General features: G+C 41.6%; 1 protein-coding gene across 1 annotated transcript in view; it reads right to left on the bottom strand.

Moving 5' to 3' along the window:
* Positions 1-14,674, bottom strand: part of KCNK5 (potassium two pore domain channel subfamily K member 5) — a 34,608-nt gene extending 19,934 nt beyond the window's left edge. Inside the window, exon 1 of the mRNA XM_058021368.1 lies at positions 14,480-14,674. Coding sequence (XP_057877351.1) covers positions 14,480-14,665 — 186 coding nt within the window. The 5' untranslated portion in view covers positions 14,666-14,674. The remainder of the gene's footprint in view (positions 1-14,479) is intronic.
* Positions 14,675-15,691: the final 1,017 nt, after the last annotated feature.

The raw sequence follows: 15,691 nt of genomic DNA, 5'->3' as shown, positions 1-15,691 counted from the left end.
ACCTTTTCCTTCCCTGGTGGACACAAACATCACAAAGTGCATTGATATGCTTGAGTTTTGCAGGGAAAGTTACAGCTGAGTAATAAACCTAATCAAGAGAGCTTTCCTGAGGATATGATGCTTCCCAAGATGCAAGTGCACATTTTTTTTTTTGTGTCACTTGGCATGGAGAACAAAGACTTAGAGAGAGTTTTAAAGTTAGTGGAAAATATCTTGGCAAATAATCCTGATTGAAATGATGAGAGAATTATCTGCTGTGGGACAAACAAATGGGTGGAGATCAAACTTAGCCCTCCTAGCTTCCCAACTTCTGCAGTATCTGAAAATTAATAGAAAAACAGTTCCAGGAAAGGTTCTCCATTTATTAACAGAAGGTGCCTGCCTGTAGAAGAGAACCACGGAAAACCATTTGACTTAGTTCAATTATAGGCACAACAGACTAGCAAAATACAGTTTGAAATTCATCTAGTTTCTTTAATTTCCTACTTCAGTCTAGGCTGTAAACTTAAATTCTCCTTTAATTAGCCTGCAGTAAGAGGAGAACTCCAAAACTTCCGTATCTTGAAACTGGACCTCACTGCCCTTGAGAACAACATAGGTTTTGTCATCAATTTTATTTAAAGAAGATAAGCAAGTTGTACTGCAAAAATAAAGGGTGAGAGGAGATAGCACTGCTTTCTTTTTACTGTATCAGAAACTATAAAGCAAGACCACAAACAAAAACCATTTAAACAAAAATCCAGTTTGGTACAGGAATAAACAACAAAAAAATAAGTCTGAATGGAACTAAGCTGCAAAGTAAAACAGGCTCTCAACCAGGCAGTAGCTGTTAATCAAAGCATTCAGCATGGTAGTGTATAAGAACCTCCTTGCCCAAACCAAGGTCCAGATTTACAGTGATTGGTTTAGCTAATGTAAATATTTCTGCAATGTGGTGTTAGAGGTAAGATTTTGGATCTGGAATCCTTATTACTACTATAGTGCACTGAGGAGCATATTTTTGTCCTTAGTTAAATCCTCTTAGTAGGAGAGGAGGAGTTCTTCAGAGAGATGTTGGGAGAAAGTGTTTATTCTTCTACCATTTTCTGTGGCTCCATTTAAAGGTGTGCAGGAGCTCTTCCTCAAGGACAGACACAGTGCACAGGACATAAATGGTGAAGAGCAAAACAAATTACTTGGAAAGAAACTACTGATAAACAGAAGACTAATACTTTTGCAGCACGAGCTTGATTAATTTTTTCTCCTGACAGACTTCTAACAAGAAGGACTTTAAGTAAGGTTTGAGCCATACAAAATACATATAATTTCCTTTACTGAATATACTAGCACTTCTACAAAGTGGATGCATTGCCCTACTGACATTGTGACTTTGTGAAGCCTCATCTTAAGGCCACATGGAAAAGAAATACAAGTCAAGGTCACTGATTTTGTAATGATAATTTGCACTCCTTATTTGTACCAAGTGCTATTCTACTGAAGGTTTACAGATGGCTGTTACGTCTACAGCTACAGACATAACACAAGAGCTGTCCTCTTTGGATTAAGCACATTTTGCATGGAAATATTCCATCTGACAATGGAAACAGAATACAGCAACATGGAATCTCAGCAACATGGTCCAGTGAAAGGTATCCCTGCCCATGGCAAGGGGGTTGGAACTGGATTATCTTTAAGGCTCCTTCCAACACAAACCATTCTATTTTTTTTTCTTTTGCTTTGTGAGAAGCAATGCAAGAGTTACATTTGTCTTTGCAGCTTTCCATCATAAGCATCTATTTTACAAAACAGTGTTTTAAAAATAGGCAGTATAAGACATTTTCAGTCAAAACACACACACATGTTTTCTAAAAAGTCCTCACATGGTGTACAGGAGTGTTTGTGGAAACCTGTTATAGTCTGCCCAGACATGATTTAGATAATACTTATTGATTTCATGGTCTGCAATGAGTTCTATGTTTTGCCTTTCTCCATTCTCGTGGAAACTTCCCATTGCTTTCCCACACTACCTTTACTGAAGGGAATGTCCTAAATCTGAGGCTTCATTTTTCATGCAGTAAAATTCAAGAATAAAATCACAGAAGGATGTTCAGCCCAAACAGGGCTGGACCTAAGCACAGATCCTCTCTAAGGCAAATTGAGGCCAAGCCACCACGTGAATTGATAGAAAATCAGAGTAGTCAGGCCTTTGAAAATATTTATTGCTTTCTACACCAAGAAATCAAGCATGCAAACAAGCTTTGAAGAGAAAGTGAATGTAACACCACTGATCAGAAACCAAGCAGTTTTAAGATGCTACATGGTGAATTTTGAGGGGTTTTGGCAAATTGAACGATTACATTTGAATGAATAATCCCTCACTACCAACCACTGCTGTCCTGCTGCTAATTTTGCTTTGACATAACAATTAGCTAACAACATGCTTGATTAGAGACCTCCTGGCCCAGATGTATAAAATAGAAGACATGGGGTAAATTACTGTGATGAGAAAATTAATTAATTCTGCAATAACCCCCAACTTTTGGAGTAGTTTCTATTTTAGAGTGAAACATGAAGTCATTGAGATTTAGGTGGTATGAGTCCATAAAAAACCAATTTCAACAACTGGTGTTCTATTTCTATTATGCAGTTCAAATAGGTGTTACTGTTTCCTTTGGAAAAAAAAGGCCTAATGTGTAGGGAAATTAACCTCTTGGAGGCATGTCAATATTTTTACAGCATACACTGTTTAAGACTTGCTTGTGTATGATGTATAGCATGGACAGTTAATTTTCCCATAAGTCATAATTCATAGGACAAACAATGTGAGGGATATTAATGGAAAGAGATCAACAAGGTTATTTCCTTTTGTGACCTTCTGCACAGTTAAATAATACGTGAAACTCTTAATTCAGCAAATAAGTTAACTGGAACTATTTTGTCATTGCAGAGTTGAATACTGAAGCTTCCCTATTTGTGATACTTGCAGATCCTATGCTTCATCAAACTAATGTTGCTTAATTTTATTTCCCCTTTTGATTTCTGTGCAATGGATGTAAATACCAACTGTTTTCAAGAGGCATCTGGCTTTTTTGACAGATCACGACTACAGAATTTAGCAGTTTATATTTTTCCCCTATTAATTTCAGGACTAGAGTCCAGTTTTATGAACTACTTAATAAACTATTTTGATGAAAAGCATATTCAGTGCTTTACCAGCATTCCCTTGCTCTTTTGATTAATGCAGTAATAGAAATGTTTCCTTTTCACTTTCCCAAGTTCCACATAGACATGTTCTGAAGACAAATTAGCTAAAGGTTATTGCTGCATGAGAACTGCAGCTGTTCTGCAGATGCTGAGTGTCCCTACTTTTCATTGACTTACCAACACTCTCATTCAGAAATAAAACCTATCAGACTATGTCATAGGTTTCATTAGTATAGCTTAATTTGGTAGACTTCTGTTTCAAAATGCTTATAACACACTTTGCCTTGGATGGAGAAAAGAAAAATAAAAAGTATTTTGACAACTTTTATGTTGCATCAGCTGAAATTTAGACACGGGAATAATCTGTAATACCAGATTAGGCTTCCTTCCTATCTGAATACATACATGGTGACTAATGTAGCCAACTCCCCTTTAGAAGGGCTTTGGAAAATGCTGTTGTCCCCATTTCAGAGATAAGAAAGTGGAAGCAGAAGAGTCAAGAGTTTAATCAAGCCCTCACACCAGCTGGTGACCTGTGTTAGGCAGGGCTAGACCCAGACAGTGTTTGCATGAGACTCTTGCAACAGAGCTGGTACCGATTGCATAAGCAGATGGTAACCCATGGAGCAGTCTGTTTCCAAAATAATACATTTCAGTTCAGTAGCAATTGATTTAAGTAGATTTAAATGAAACCAAAACAGTCCTATTGTCAATAAAAACACAGTTTATTGAGGTGAATTTATAAGATGCAGAGGGGTTGGACAGAAAATGTCGATATTACACAGGAGAAGTAGAAGAGGAAACTGAGTTTAAAATGAAGCTTCCCAACACCCCCTCCCCCCCAACCTGCCATGCTCTCAGTGTATAAGAACAGTTAATTAGAACAAGTCAAAACACAAGTGATCTAAACTTGACAGCTTTGCTTACAGAGGCCCAATAAACTTCTCAACTCAGTGGGTGAACTGAAGCATAAAGTAACACTGCATACTATATTCGCTCCCATTTATAGCCATGCATTAAAATATGCTTCAGGTTAAGAAATTTACAGAAAGCTACTTGTTAAGAAGGCTCTAAAAACTATTTGGTTTCTTAGGCACCAGGAGGAAAATGCCATAGACTTTTGGTTTCACAAGCACTTTTGTATTGTATCCCCAAATTTCAACACAACTTTAAAGGTCCTGTTTCTCTGAACACATGCTAGAGGCTGCTGCTGAAGCAAGCTAGTAGCACCACACACCTCATTTCCTATTTAACAACCTATCCTAACAACTTACTTGTCTGACAATTCAGTGAGCTTAGACATGCTAGAATAAAAATCTTGCTTGTCCCAACAGCATCAAATAAAAAAACTGAAAGTGATCAATTGGGCAGAGCAGAGTACTACTTGTAATAACATATTTAATCAGGTAGACTTAAGAACTACAGAACAGGAACAAGAAAAAGACACACTGTTGGCTATTAACTCTTTAGGGTAGTGCCTTCACTTAAGCCACCTTGTTAAGCCAAACAAACAACCATGTTTCCAGGGTCAACCAAAAACTTTTCATAACTTCAACCACACCAGTCTACATCCCTATATCATTCCTGTATCAGGCAGCAGGAGGAGGAGGCAAGGCAAGGCATGCTTCCAATGTCAACAGGGACAGGATGCTCTGTATGACTAGCAAGGTGATGGGTTTATCTTAAGGGATCTTACAAGGGCAAAAACCTGCCACAGAAAGGCTCTTAGCTTTGAGACTTCTGTTATTATCCAGGGCTTAACCTGAAATAAAATGTTTTTATGTTACTTTCTATAAATCTCTTCAACACTAGATTAACTGAAGACTGATCTTTGAGGAGGACTGGGGAAAGAGTGGAGGCTGCTCTGAACAAATGTTTTCAAATATAGAGATCTGCTGGCATATAGAAAGAAGAGTGATCAGTAACTGAGATAACAGACTAGGAAACAGTCTGACCTAGACACTCTCAGACCTGTAATAGCTTGGTTTGCCTAGAGCTGGGTGAGTGTATTATACTGGCAATTACATCAGTTTGCTGCTAAAAGATAGCTGCGCGTTAGAACATTTCTTGAACACAGTTGTGTCCCCTTTTTATTTGCAGTAATTGTATAACATTAAAAATAACACAAATGACATTAAAAACCATATACACAACATATGCAAGAGAACACAATCTTCTGCTATTTTAATACATTTCGCACTACAGTAGTAAGTACACGGAAGGGGCTTTCTTACCAAGGGAGCTTCCAACCACTAACTGACAGAAAGCAGAACAGATACTGCTTCAGTCATTCTCCAATCATCTTTTCAGTCCTGTACCACATCTAGTTCCTGGTCAAACCCCACAAGTAAAACAGAAATTGCATGTATCTTGTAGAAAGGATTTTAACTAAGTGAAAAAGTAAGCTTAGTCAACTGAAAAATCTTTCCACTTTAAAACTACCATGCACACTTTCAGATTCACAAAATTTCCCATTCATTTGCAGGTTTCCCCTGAACAGCTAACACAAGACAAACTGCAGACAAAGAGTAACGTAAAACATTGAAGTGTGGTAGGTTATTAACAGACTCTGTGCCCCATCACTTCTCAACTGTCCCATCCCTGAGGATGCATGCAAGCCAAACCACTTTGTCACCTTCTTGCTACTGTATTGAAGGCAAGAGCGATCAAGTGGCAGAAGTACCACAGTTGTTGCCTTCCGCTACTCTTCTCCTTCCTAGCCAGATTTCCTGCAACTGACATCTGTGACTGTTCAGCAGCATCGAGTGCCTTCTCTGAAGCTGAGACAGAGCAAGCACTCATACATTTCTAAGTAGAGAACTCTCAAGCTTAAAAGCTGCTCACATACAAGATGCTAAGGAAGTCAGCAAAACCACAGAAAAGCTGCATTGTCTCAAGTAAGTGAGACGGTTTTTCCAAGATGCACAGAATTCAGCTAAAAACACCTACTCAATATCTAGCATGAAACTACTTTATGACAGTGATTCTCCACTAGGAGACAAGAAGTAGCCAGTTGTGAGAACATCCGTTCAAATAACCAATTGTCTAATTGTAGCAGAGCTGAACAAGCATTATTAAAACATGCAAATAAAGCCAAGGTACCATCAAAGTTTGAACTATATTTTACTTCCCCTAAATATAAAATAAAGACATCTATTCTCATTTCATTAATCAAGTTGACAGCTTTAGGACCTTGCAGAGACTATGTAACAACTTCATGAAAAAGCATTGTTATCCTATAGTCACAATCCAGTTAAGACACTACCAGAAAATCTAGTATTACTGTAACAAATAATGTAGAGACATAATAAAGATGACTACTGGGTTTGCTGCTAAACAGAAGCAACTTCAAAATTTTTTTCTCTCTCTCACTTTCCTTGCCTTCCACCTGAAAAAGCCATGAAAAAACTTGGAAACAGGCAAGGGGCATTCTAAAAAGGCAATTGATAGTGACACAGGTGAAAAATTTTCAGAGTGCACTGATAAAAATAAGAAAGAGTGAAGCATAAACTCCAGTGCCCTTCAAAAACCCTTGTGCCAACACGGCAAGCACTGATTGCCCTCTGTCATTCTGCAGTCACGTACACACCACTTAGACAGGCCTGAAGCCTTAACTGGCAGGTTATCATAGATCAACTATTTAACTTGATTTTAAAATATTTGCATTACAGTCTGTAGCTGGTTAACAGCCACTGTAAGAGCCGAGCATGTGGCAGGTTGAGCGTTCCAGCCAGACGAATGCAAGAGAGGCTAAGGGAGAAGTCGGTATCACAGTGAGCTTGATTAAACCCTTCTCTTTGTTCAGCTGCTTGGCTCCAAACACCTCCTCTGTTTCTTTGGTGCCTGGAGGAGACTCATCAGCCTGCCTTCCATTACAGGCCAGAACCAATCTGCTCACAAACTGCCGTTTCTCTAGCGAGGGACCAAACATGACTCTTGAGCAACTTTTCTCCACAGCTTTTTTTCTCATTTGGAGGAGGCTGGGAGTAGCAAAGAAGAGCAGCAATATGTGCATTTGGAGGTCACACAGAGAAGTCATCACTGATAATTTGATATTTTAGTCAGGCCATCAAAAATACTGTATCATAGCTGGCTTTGCTTTCTACCTCGGGACCTTCACAACCCTTTGCAGAATTATTTTCAAGTTCCATCAGCTATTACTCACTCGCTGCCATTATCTGACAATCTTGTGACTTACTTTGCAGTCCAACTGAATGTTAACTGTCACTGTTGTTAGGAAGTATCAGAATACAGAGACCTGTGATAGGTCCAACTGGAACATTTTTGCACCTCTTGCTGTCTCAAAGAGACGTACAGGTCTAGGGGTTTTGTTTCTCAGCAGTTGGAAACTGCTTGCACAGTATTTCCAAGATGCCAACACAGAACAAAGTCAGTTTAGTATTTGCCAGTTAGCTCAATCACAATCTGTGTCTACCTTTTCATTAAGGCAGAAATACAGTCCTACAGACAGGCTGATCTGTAGCAATCGACCCCGCAACAGAGGTTAAAAAACCTAGGTCTATTGTTAGAAACACTACAGATACACATATGGTTAGAAAAAGAAACACAACCTATTATTTGTTTCCTACTTCAATTTTATCACTCACATTTCTTTCTCTTAAGAAAATCTGTGTATGAGGTTTGATTTTTCAGAAGCTATTCTGCACCCAAGAGTGTATTTGATCCACTCGAGTTCACACAACACAATGCAGGGGGAAAAAAAAAAGGAATCACTTCCCTACTGTTTTGACTGTAAATAGAGCTACTAGGGCAATACATGCCTAGGAATAATCTCTCTTGCCTACAATTCAAGAACCTGGTGTTTTAAAGAAAAGATCTACCAATACTAGAACCAGCAGTGATGATGAGGGACCTGACAGAATCAAGCCAGGAAAAAAAGGAAGATAAAGCTCCTTCAAGCCCAAGGTATCCCCTCAGCAGACAGAGCTAGCAAAAATGCAGAGTACATATTACATGCTTATTTTGAAAATTCAATCGGCCTCAAAGTGTGGCTTCCTGAGGATGTCAGTAGCACCACAGGTGGTGCTTCAGGATTTTAATTTAACTGAAGAGTGCAACTCTTCCACTCCTCCTGTTACCGCGTTCTGTTAGATACTACAGAGCAGATTCTGTTTGTGATGAGCTCAGCTTGGACTAAACAAAGCCCAAGGACATACTGCTATTCCAACCTACTCCAGGAAGAAATTTAACTACATGTTCCCACGCATTCAATCCACAGAATCAAACAAGTGCCAGGACAAAATAAAACCTCTGCAAATCACAAGCACTGTGATCAGCAGATCCACAGCACCAAAGTGCACAAGCATTCTCCTTTGCTCTCCAGCTGATCAGATTATTTACTCTCACTTGCAATCCAGCTTGTTTCTGGGTTGTGTATTATTATGTCGGCATCTAATTGCACGACCAGCAAGGAAAACAACTGTTCTGAAAGTCAACAGCATTCAGAGAAAAGCAAAACAATTCATTGTGTTTAATTATTAATACACAGCAAAAACAACTATTTGTTTTTAAGAAGGAAATCTGTACTAACTCATCCTTACAGTGTATCTTCACTGGCTACAGAAGGTATCTTGGAAAAACCATATATACAGTATGAACCAAAGCATAGAACAAGCTGTTGATAACTTGCAAAACTACTTGCATGCCATGGTCTCTGGAGCAGAGCTTGCCAAAAACACACCTAGTAGCAGAAGGTAACATGCAAGGTAACACAAACATTCAGTTCTACAGAAACAGAAAGACAGCATACTAGGAACACTCAAAGATTAAGTTCATAACAGGAAAAAGGAAAAGCCCATAGCAGAAAAATTATGGCTTCTGATCGATTGCTATTGCTCCATCAGCAGAGTTGCAGTGTATGCACTATCAGCTTTGTTTAACTATGTTCCAAGAAAGTTCAAACAATTTAATGGTTAAACAGGGAAAAAAAAAGAAAACACAACAGAAAAGCATGCCTGCTTACATTTGGTTTCCTGTGTAGAAACACACAGAGAAAAGCTATGGGGTAACGCAGCTGGACAGCAGCAGGAATTTCTTTGCAGAAAGGGCTGTTAAGCATTGGAATGGACTACCCAGGAAGGTGCTGGAGTCATCATCACTGGAGGTATTCAAGAAACAACTGGACATGGCACCCAGTGCCAGAGTCCACTTGACAAGTTGGTGTTTGGTCAAAGGTTGGACTCGATGATCTCAGAGGTTTTCTCCAACCCTAGCAATTCTGTACTGCCTGTCCTCAATTCTTCTCTAATGTTGCAGTGGCAGTAACCCTAAGTCACACCCCGAGGCATCTTAGTGAACAGTGCTCCTACATTTTCATCTCAGTTCAGAGCTGCTGAATTTGGACTATGCATAATTAAGATATAAATTTGAACAATCTAGGAATACCTTCCTCATATGCATAAGCCTTAATTTACACTGTCAAGTTTTTATATGAAAGATATTAGAAGTAGTTAACAACTTTGTTTCATTGGCAGTCACTTGTCCTTCTTTGAAAGATGCTCAGCTTATGAAAAATGCTTCGCCTTGAAAGAGACAAGTCAACTGGCATTCCAGATAATTAATTCAGTCCCCTATTTATCCACCCCACCTTCAATATTTCCAATGGAAGGGATCAGGATGGTAAAGAGCAAACAAATAAACCCAAGTAAGTCTAGAATCTCATTTATCCATCTCCTGAAGAGCACAAAAAAGGGAAAATATTATGAAAAAGATGCCCCTATTAACTTTACATTGAAAAACAAATCACTTGATAAAGCCTAAGCAAAAGCCATCATCTCTGTTACATGTTGAATAAAGCATTGAAAACCTACTTCAAGTTTTTAAGAAAACTTCAGTTTTTCTAGTTTGCAGACTCTCTCAAAAATGTTGCACATAGATTTAAACCTTGAGGTAGCAACTTGAAATTAAAGCAACGTGGGAAGCAATGTTTGGAATGAGATAATATTCTTAAATTTTCACAATTTGAGATAAATTCCAAGAATATTCAAGCAAGCTTCACCATCTTCAAACACAAACCAAAATCCTGGAAATGCACCTGCAGGTACTTGTAAAAAGTGAAGACACTTTAAAAACCAGGGGAGAAACTAGTATTAATCCACTTTACTGTTATTTTCTTCAGCATAAACCATGTGCCATGTATATTACAGCAGCCCTCCTTAAAAGTTTTCTAAAATGTTTGCTCACAGCACTGGGCTTTAAGTCTAAACATTTTGGTTTCTAAAGTTATATCTCAGGCCTGCTTAGAGTCTTACACGCTTCGCAAATAAAGACTCCAACTACAGGCAGCAGTTTCTCTTTTCATTTTATTGCTGTTTTGAAAGCAACCATTTTCACTCATCTGCAAATGATTCCCTTTCTTTTCACCAGCCTTGATGTTTATCAGTGGGACCGGTATCATTTTTCAATGACTCTGGTGGGCAAGTAGAAGATTTCCTGGTAAATAAGACGTGGCCCAGGGTAGGCAAACCTTTGCTCATGTGAGTAGGCAAAATTGAGGGTCAAGAGGGCACCTCCTTGCATGAATAGCTCCTTTATCATTAAAGCTGATGTTTCACAACCAGGATGGAGCAATAAAGAGTAAAAGTAAGGAACTGGAGGAGAGGGAAATGACCGAATCACCTTGTATTTGGTTCAGTCTTCCAAACTCCCTCCTACAGCAGGGTAGATAAAAGTGTCATCACTGGATCCCTGCTTTGCTGCCCTTCCTAAAGAGTCCCAGGACTTAGGGCCACTGAAACAAGTGGCAATGACAAGCCACAGAATTGTATCAACAGACAAAGCTGTTACACTACTTTAAAGATCCTACAATGATGATAAATATGATATAATGACATTAATACTAACAATGTTAATTTCTGCACACATTCCAAAGAGTTATGAGACTTCTCTTCCAAAATAACTGAACATAGAGATGGGAGATTACACAGCTCCTTCTGTCAATACACAGTTGTGGTTGAGGGTCTTTGGAGGCTTAAATAATGTGAATAATGTGGCATCTCAGCCACATTTATATCTGAGCAATCAGCTCTACCCAGAAGAACATGAACAAGCAGAAACCAGCCTATACACTGCCCAGGGTGAGTTACCTTTAAAATCAGGGTCCACATAACGTTACTCTGAGAAGCGTTTAAGTACTTTACCTCTTACAGTTATGATAAATAGTATGGCACTTTCAACAATCAAAAGCAAATGGATTCTTCACACAAGAGACTCCTAAAAGTTGCTTTTAAGCAAGTTTACTTTTAGGCATTTCTCAGAATGGAGGGAAAAGGCTTTCTTTTTAGCATATCCTACAATACTTAGCTTGTAAATTTTTGCAAGTGTGTTAAACACATTTCAATAAACATTTATTGTGGTGTATTTCTATTGTAATACATTGTGAAATTTTTATTACAGAATATAAACTTTAGACAGTATTTGACCAAAAACAGCCTACTTCATAATCAGTCAAACTCTTGGTACAGAGATGCTGGTCTGTACGTGAGCTGAGAATCTGTGCTGGTAACCTGTTTGTCTTTTTAAGTGCTCAAGATCAATGCTACAGATCTGGCTTTGTAGCCATTCCACACAGTTTCCATTGCACTTACAGCTAGCATTAGGCTCAAAGGAACACACGAGCTAACCTGGGTGGGGAACAAGGGCAGCAGAGAGACCGGTCTCTGAATAAGTCAGTCCTTGTCACCTTTCAGGCTGCTTCTGGAAACAAAATTGGTATTGTTAGTCCAACTTGAACATTTCTTGGCATCCCTTCATTTTACCAACACCCATTTAAAATTCTACAGTTGGTGATATTTGCTGAAGAACTTTATCCAGTATGTTTTAAATGGGGGTCTTAAATAGAACATCAGAGAAGTAACAGCAAAGCTCAACGTGGCTCTGTAAAGTCACAAGAGTATCAGTGGGGACCAACATCAGAGTGAAATAAAAGGCTTCAAGATGAAATTACCTATTAAAAAAGAGACAACAGCAGAAAAATTAGTTAAACCACACAAAATCCCAAGCACAACTTTAGGGAGTCCTTGGAAGAAGCCAGAAGAGGAGGCTCAGAGGAACAAGATAGCAGTGGGGATGAGGATGAGTGGGGAGGTGTTAAAAGCCCATTTTTAAAATCAAGATGTTCTGGTTGTGAATAGAGAATAAATTTGGAGATTAAATAATAGAAGAGGATGATCAGGTTTTGTGAAAGAGATGCAAGCAATGTTTTAAAGATTCGGCAGAACCCAACAGAAGAAGCATTGAGTGGCTGAGAAAGGACAACTACAAAGACTATTTCTGATATTCTTTACAGCTTATTTAGGACAGAATCCTGATGTCTTACATGATTCCCCCCCAGTCAGTTAGCTTCAGCTAGGTTAGATTTCACCCAACCATTGTCCTCTAGCAGATATGACACACTCCCCTCTTTCCCATCACTTCTTACATAGAACTTGAATACGAACAGGCACAAAACTACAACTCTAAAAGAGAGCAGGCAGTAAAGTTTGCAGCTACCAATAACTATGAAATAAAGGCATTTACATTTGAGCAAACATGAACTTAGGATGACAACAGAATTTCTATGTGGGATCATCAGACTAGCAAGACTGGACATGGAAAGTAGGATAGGTTTGGAAGAAGTGCAGAGGGAAACCTCAAACCACGTATGATATTATCAGCAGGAGCTAATGCATTGGAGAGGAAAGGCCCTCCACACTTTTTCATTATCATCTTGTATTTTAAGGAAAAAAAACCCAAAACCAAAAACCTCCCAACTTTCTGCCACTTCAGGATTCATTGTGATACTCATAATGGGAAAAAACAACCAAACATAAAACCCCGTTAATGATTCCCTCATACCAACATAATTTTCATAATAAATTAAGGCAGAATGTAGATCTTGCATTATGTCTGCAGCAAGTTAAGCGTGCCAGGCACATCCCAATCCAAACAATGCTTTTTTTTCCTTGAGGACATTAAAACAGGTTTGGGATATAATCTAGAGTAAGATTTCATTAAGACTCCAGAAGACTCCAGAACAACAAAAACCTACTCCAAACACATAGCATGTCTTTCATTTTTCAACGTCTCTTTATAGTTTCAAGCCTCTATCCACCTGTTCCACTAAATACCACGGACACTTAGCAGGGCACTAAGACGGAAACAATAAGGTCATTGCCATCAGAACGCTCTGCTATCTGAAGCAGACAGAAGGAAGCCACCAACCGAAGAAAGAGAACTTTAACCACAAACTTTTAGGATAAAGAATCTATACTCTTCCAAGCTTGCATAGTATCGATTACACCAAGAAAACTAATGAGCCACTTCGCCATTCTTCTGTATTTGAGCATTTTAATCGACTTTTAGTGAATTTGAAAATAAAATAATTTTATTAAAAATCCAAACATAATGAACAGCAAATCTTACTCGGTATAAACATTTCCCAAATGGCTCACTCTCACCACTGGAGCCTCACACATCTGGGCAGTCTGTGTTTCATAGTTCACTACTGCTTACCACGACATTTTAACAGATTCCACATCCATAAGAAGGCATTAACTAAGTTTATATAGCTCTCGGATTTAATACACGCTATCGATTAAGAATTGGGTTTGAAGAGCAATCTGCTGGATTATCAACTCCTTATGGCTTGGGATAAAGTCAGTCTCCTAGAGTATAGCAGCGCAGGAGTTGCGAGCATCCCTCCGTGCGAGCCGGGCACCCTTTCCTCCCGTTACCCCGACTGACCTGCGGGACCCCCAGGCACTTCTCCAGCATTTAGTACGGGAAGAAATTAAAAAAGAGAAAGGGAAGAAAATCAGACCAAACACAAGATGATCGAGACACTTGGCTTCACCTTCCCTTCCTCTTAACACAACATCCATTGAGGCAGAAGGAGCCGCCGTGGGTGCTAAAACAAGAGCCGCATTCACGGGCGCCGGGTTGAGCAGCGGGCGGGAGCACGCTCCGGGCGGCACCTCTGGGCCGGCCCGCTGAAAATCAACCCCCAGCTCCTTTAGGACTCAGAGGGAAAGAGTAAGCTCTGTCATTAAGTAGTTAGGAACGATTAAGAGGTTTCCCTACGCTCCCGCTCCAGGGACAGGTTTTCGGCACCGGGCTTTGTGAAGGCACAGACACGGTCGGGCTGTGCCGGGTCCCGGCTGCTTCCTCAGCCCGCTCGCCCACGGGCGCGGGGTTTTCTGCTCCAGGGCGCCCGCCAGCACCTGCTGCTGCTGCTGCTGCCTCCGGCACCCCCGGCCCTAACCCCGGTTCCCGCCCCGGCGGCGCCCGCTGTACCTACCTGCAGGATCCTGTCCAGACCCTCTTGGCCCAGGCAAGGGAACTGCTTGAGCAGCTCTGTCTTCTGCCGCTTGTAGTTGTCGGTAGCCGAGCGCCAGTGGGGCTCCTCCAGCACCTCGAAGATCGCCGCCCCAATGGACAGGTAGAAGATGATGGCCGAGGTCAACAAGGGGCCCCTGTCCACCATGGTGCTGGCGGCGGGCAAGGAGGGCGGGCGGGCGGAGCGCGGCGGGTGGGCGAGCCGGGGCGTGTGCCCCGCGCTGCGGCCGTGGGTGCCCAAAGCCGCCCAGTCCTTCCCCTGACACCTCTTCCTACCCCGGCCGTCTGCCGTGCCTCCGCTCCCGGCTTCTGCTGCGTTCCCTTAGAGTCTTCCACACTCCCCTTCCACACTCCCCTCCCACTCTCTCCTCCTCCCTCCCTCCACTCCCCCCGGGCTGTCTCCTTCTCCTAGTTTTCTCCTCCCTCCAGAACAGCGATTTGAATCTGGGGCTCTCCCGCTTCCTCTCTTCCCCCCGCCCGCGCATGCGGTGCTGCCGCCGGGGAGCGGCCGCCCGGGGCGCGGCGGGACCCGGCCCGCGGCCCGGCCGGGGGCGGGCGATCCCGGGGCGCGGGAGGGAGGTGGTGGGCTCTGGCCATCGCCATCGCCAGCCCCCGAGGGGCCGCCTGGGGGAAGGGGAGCGGGGCCGCGACCTCCGTTTTTCCCGCCCTGCCTGCCGGGAGCCGGTGTGGGGCCGGGAGGGCAGCCCGGCCCCGGCCTCTTCTCCCTGAGCGCGCTTGGTCCCTGCGCCCGCAGCCGTCCGTGCGTCCCTCTCTGTCTTTTCCCCAGTCAGGGTAAGAAGGGGTAACGTCGCTCAGTTTTATTTTACTTGTTCCCTCATGCCGGCAGGTTCAGCGGAATTTCTCGTTTTCGACGCCGGGAGGCTGTGAAATGTGACCTGTGGCTTTCCTGGATGTGTGGAAGCATGAGGGGAAGCTGAGCAGGAGCTTTGAGGAGAAAAGATGTCCTTCGGCAGATTTCACCCTTCCTGAGACGTCCACATGTGGGCATTACAGTTCACTAGGAGCAGAAACTGCATCTCCATTTCTTTTATGCCTTTGGTACCCTCAATAAATATCGCTATGTCCCTGTCTGTCTGTTTGGGAGGGAGGGGAAACACCGGGTAGTGATTTTCCATAAGATGCTCAAAATATCTTCCAAGCTGAGGTTCTCTTG

This window comes from Melospiza georgiana, chromosome 3 (assembly GCF_028018845.1).
Source record: "Melospiza georgiana isolate bMelGeo1 chromosome 3, bMelGeo1.pri, whole genome shotgun sequence".
NCBI lineage: Eukaryota > Metazoa > Chordata > Aves > Passeriformes > Passerellidae > Melospiza > Melospiza georgiana.
This window is presented reverse-complemented; position numbering and strand designations above follow the sequence as displayed.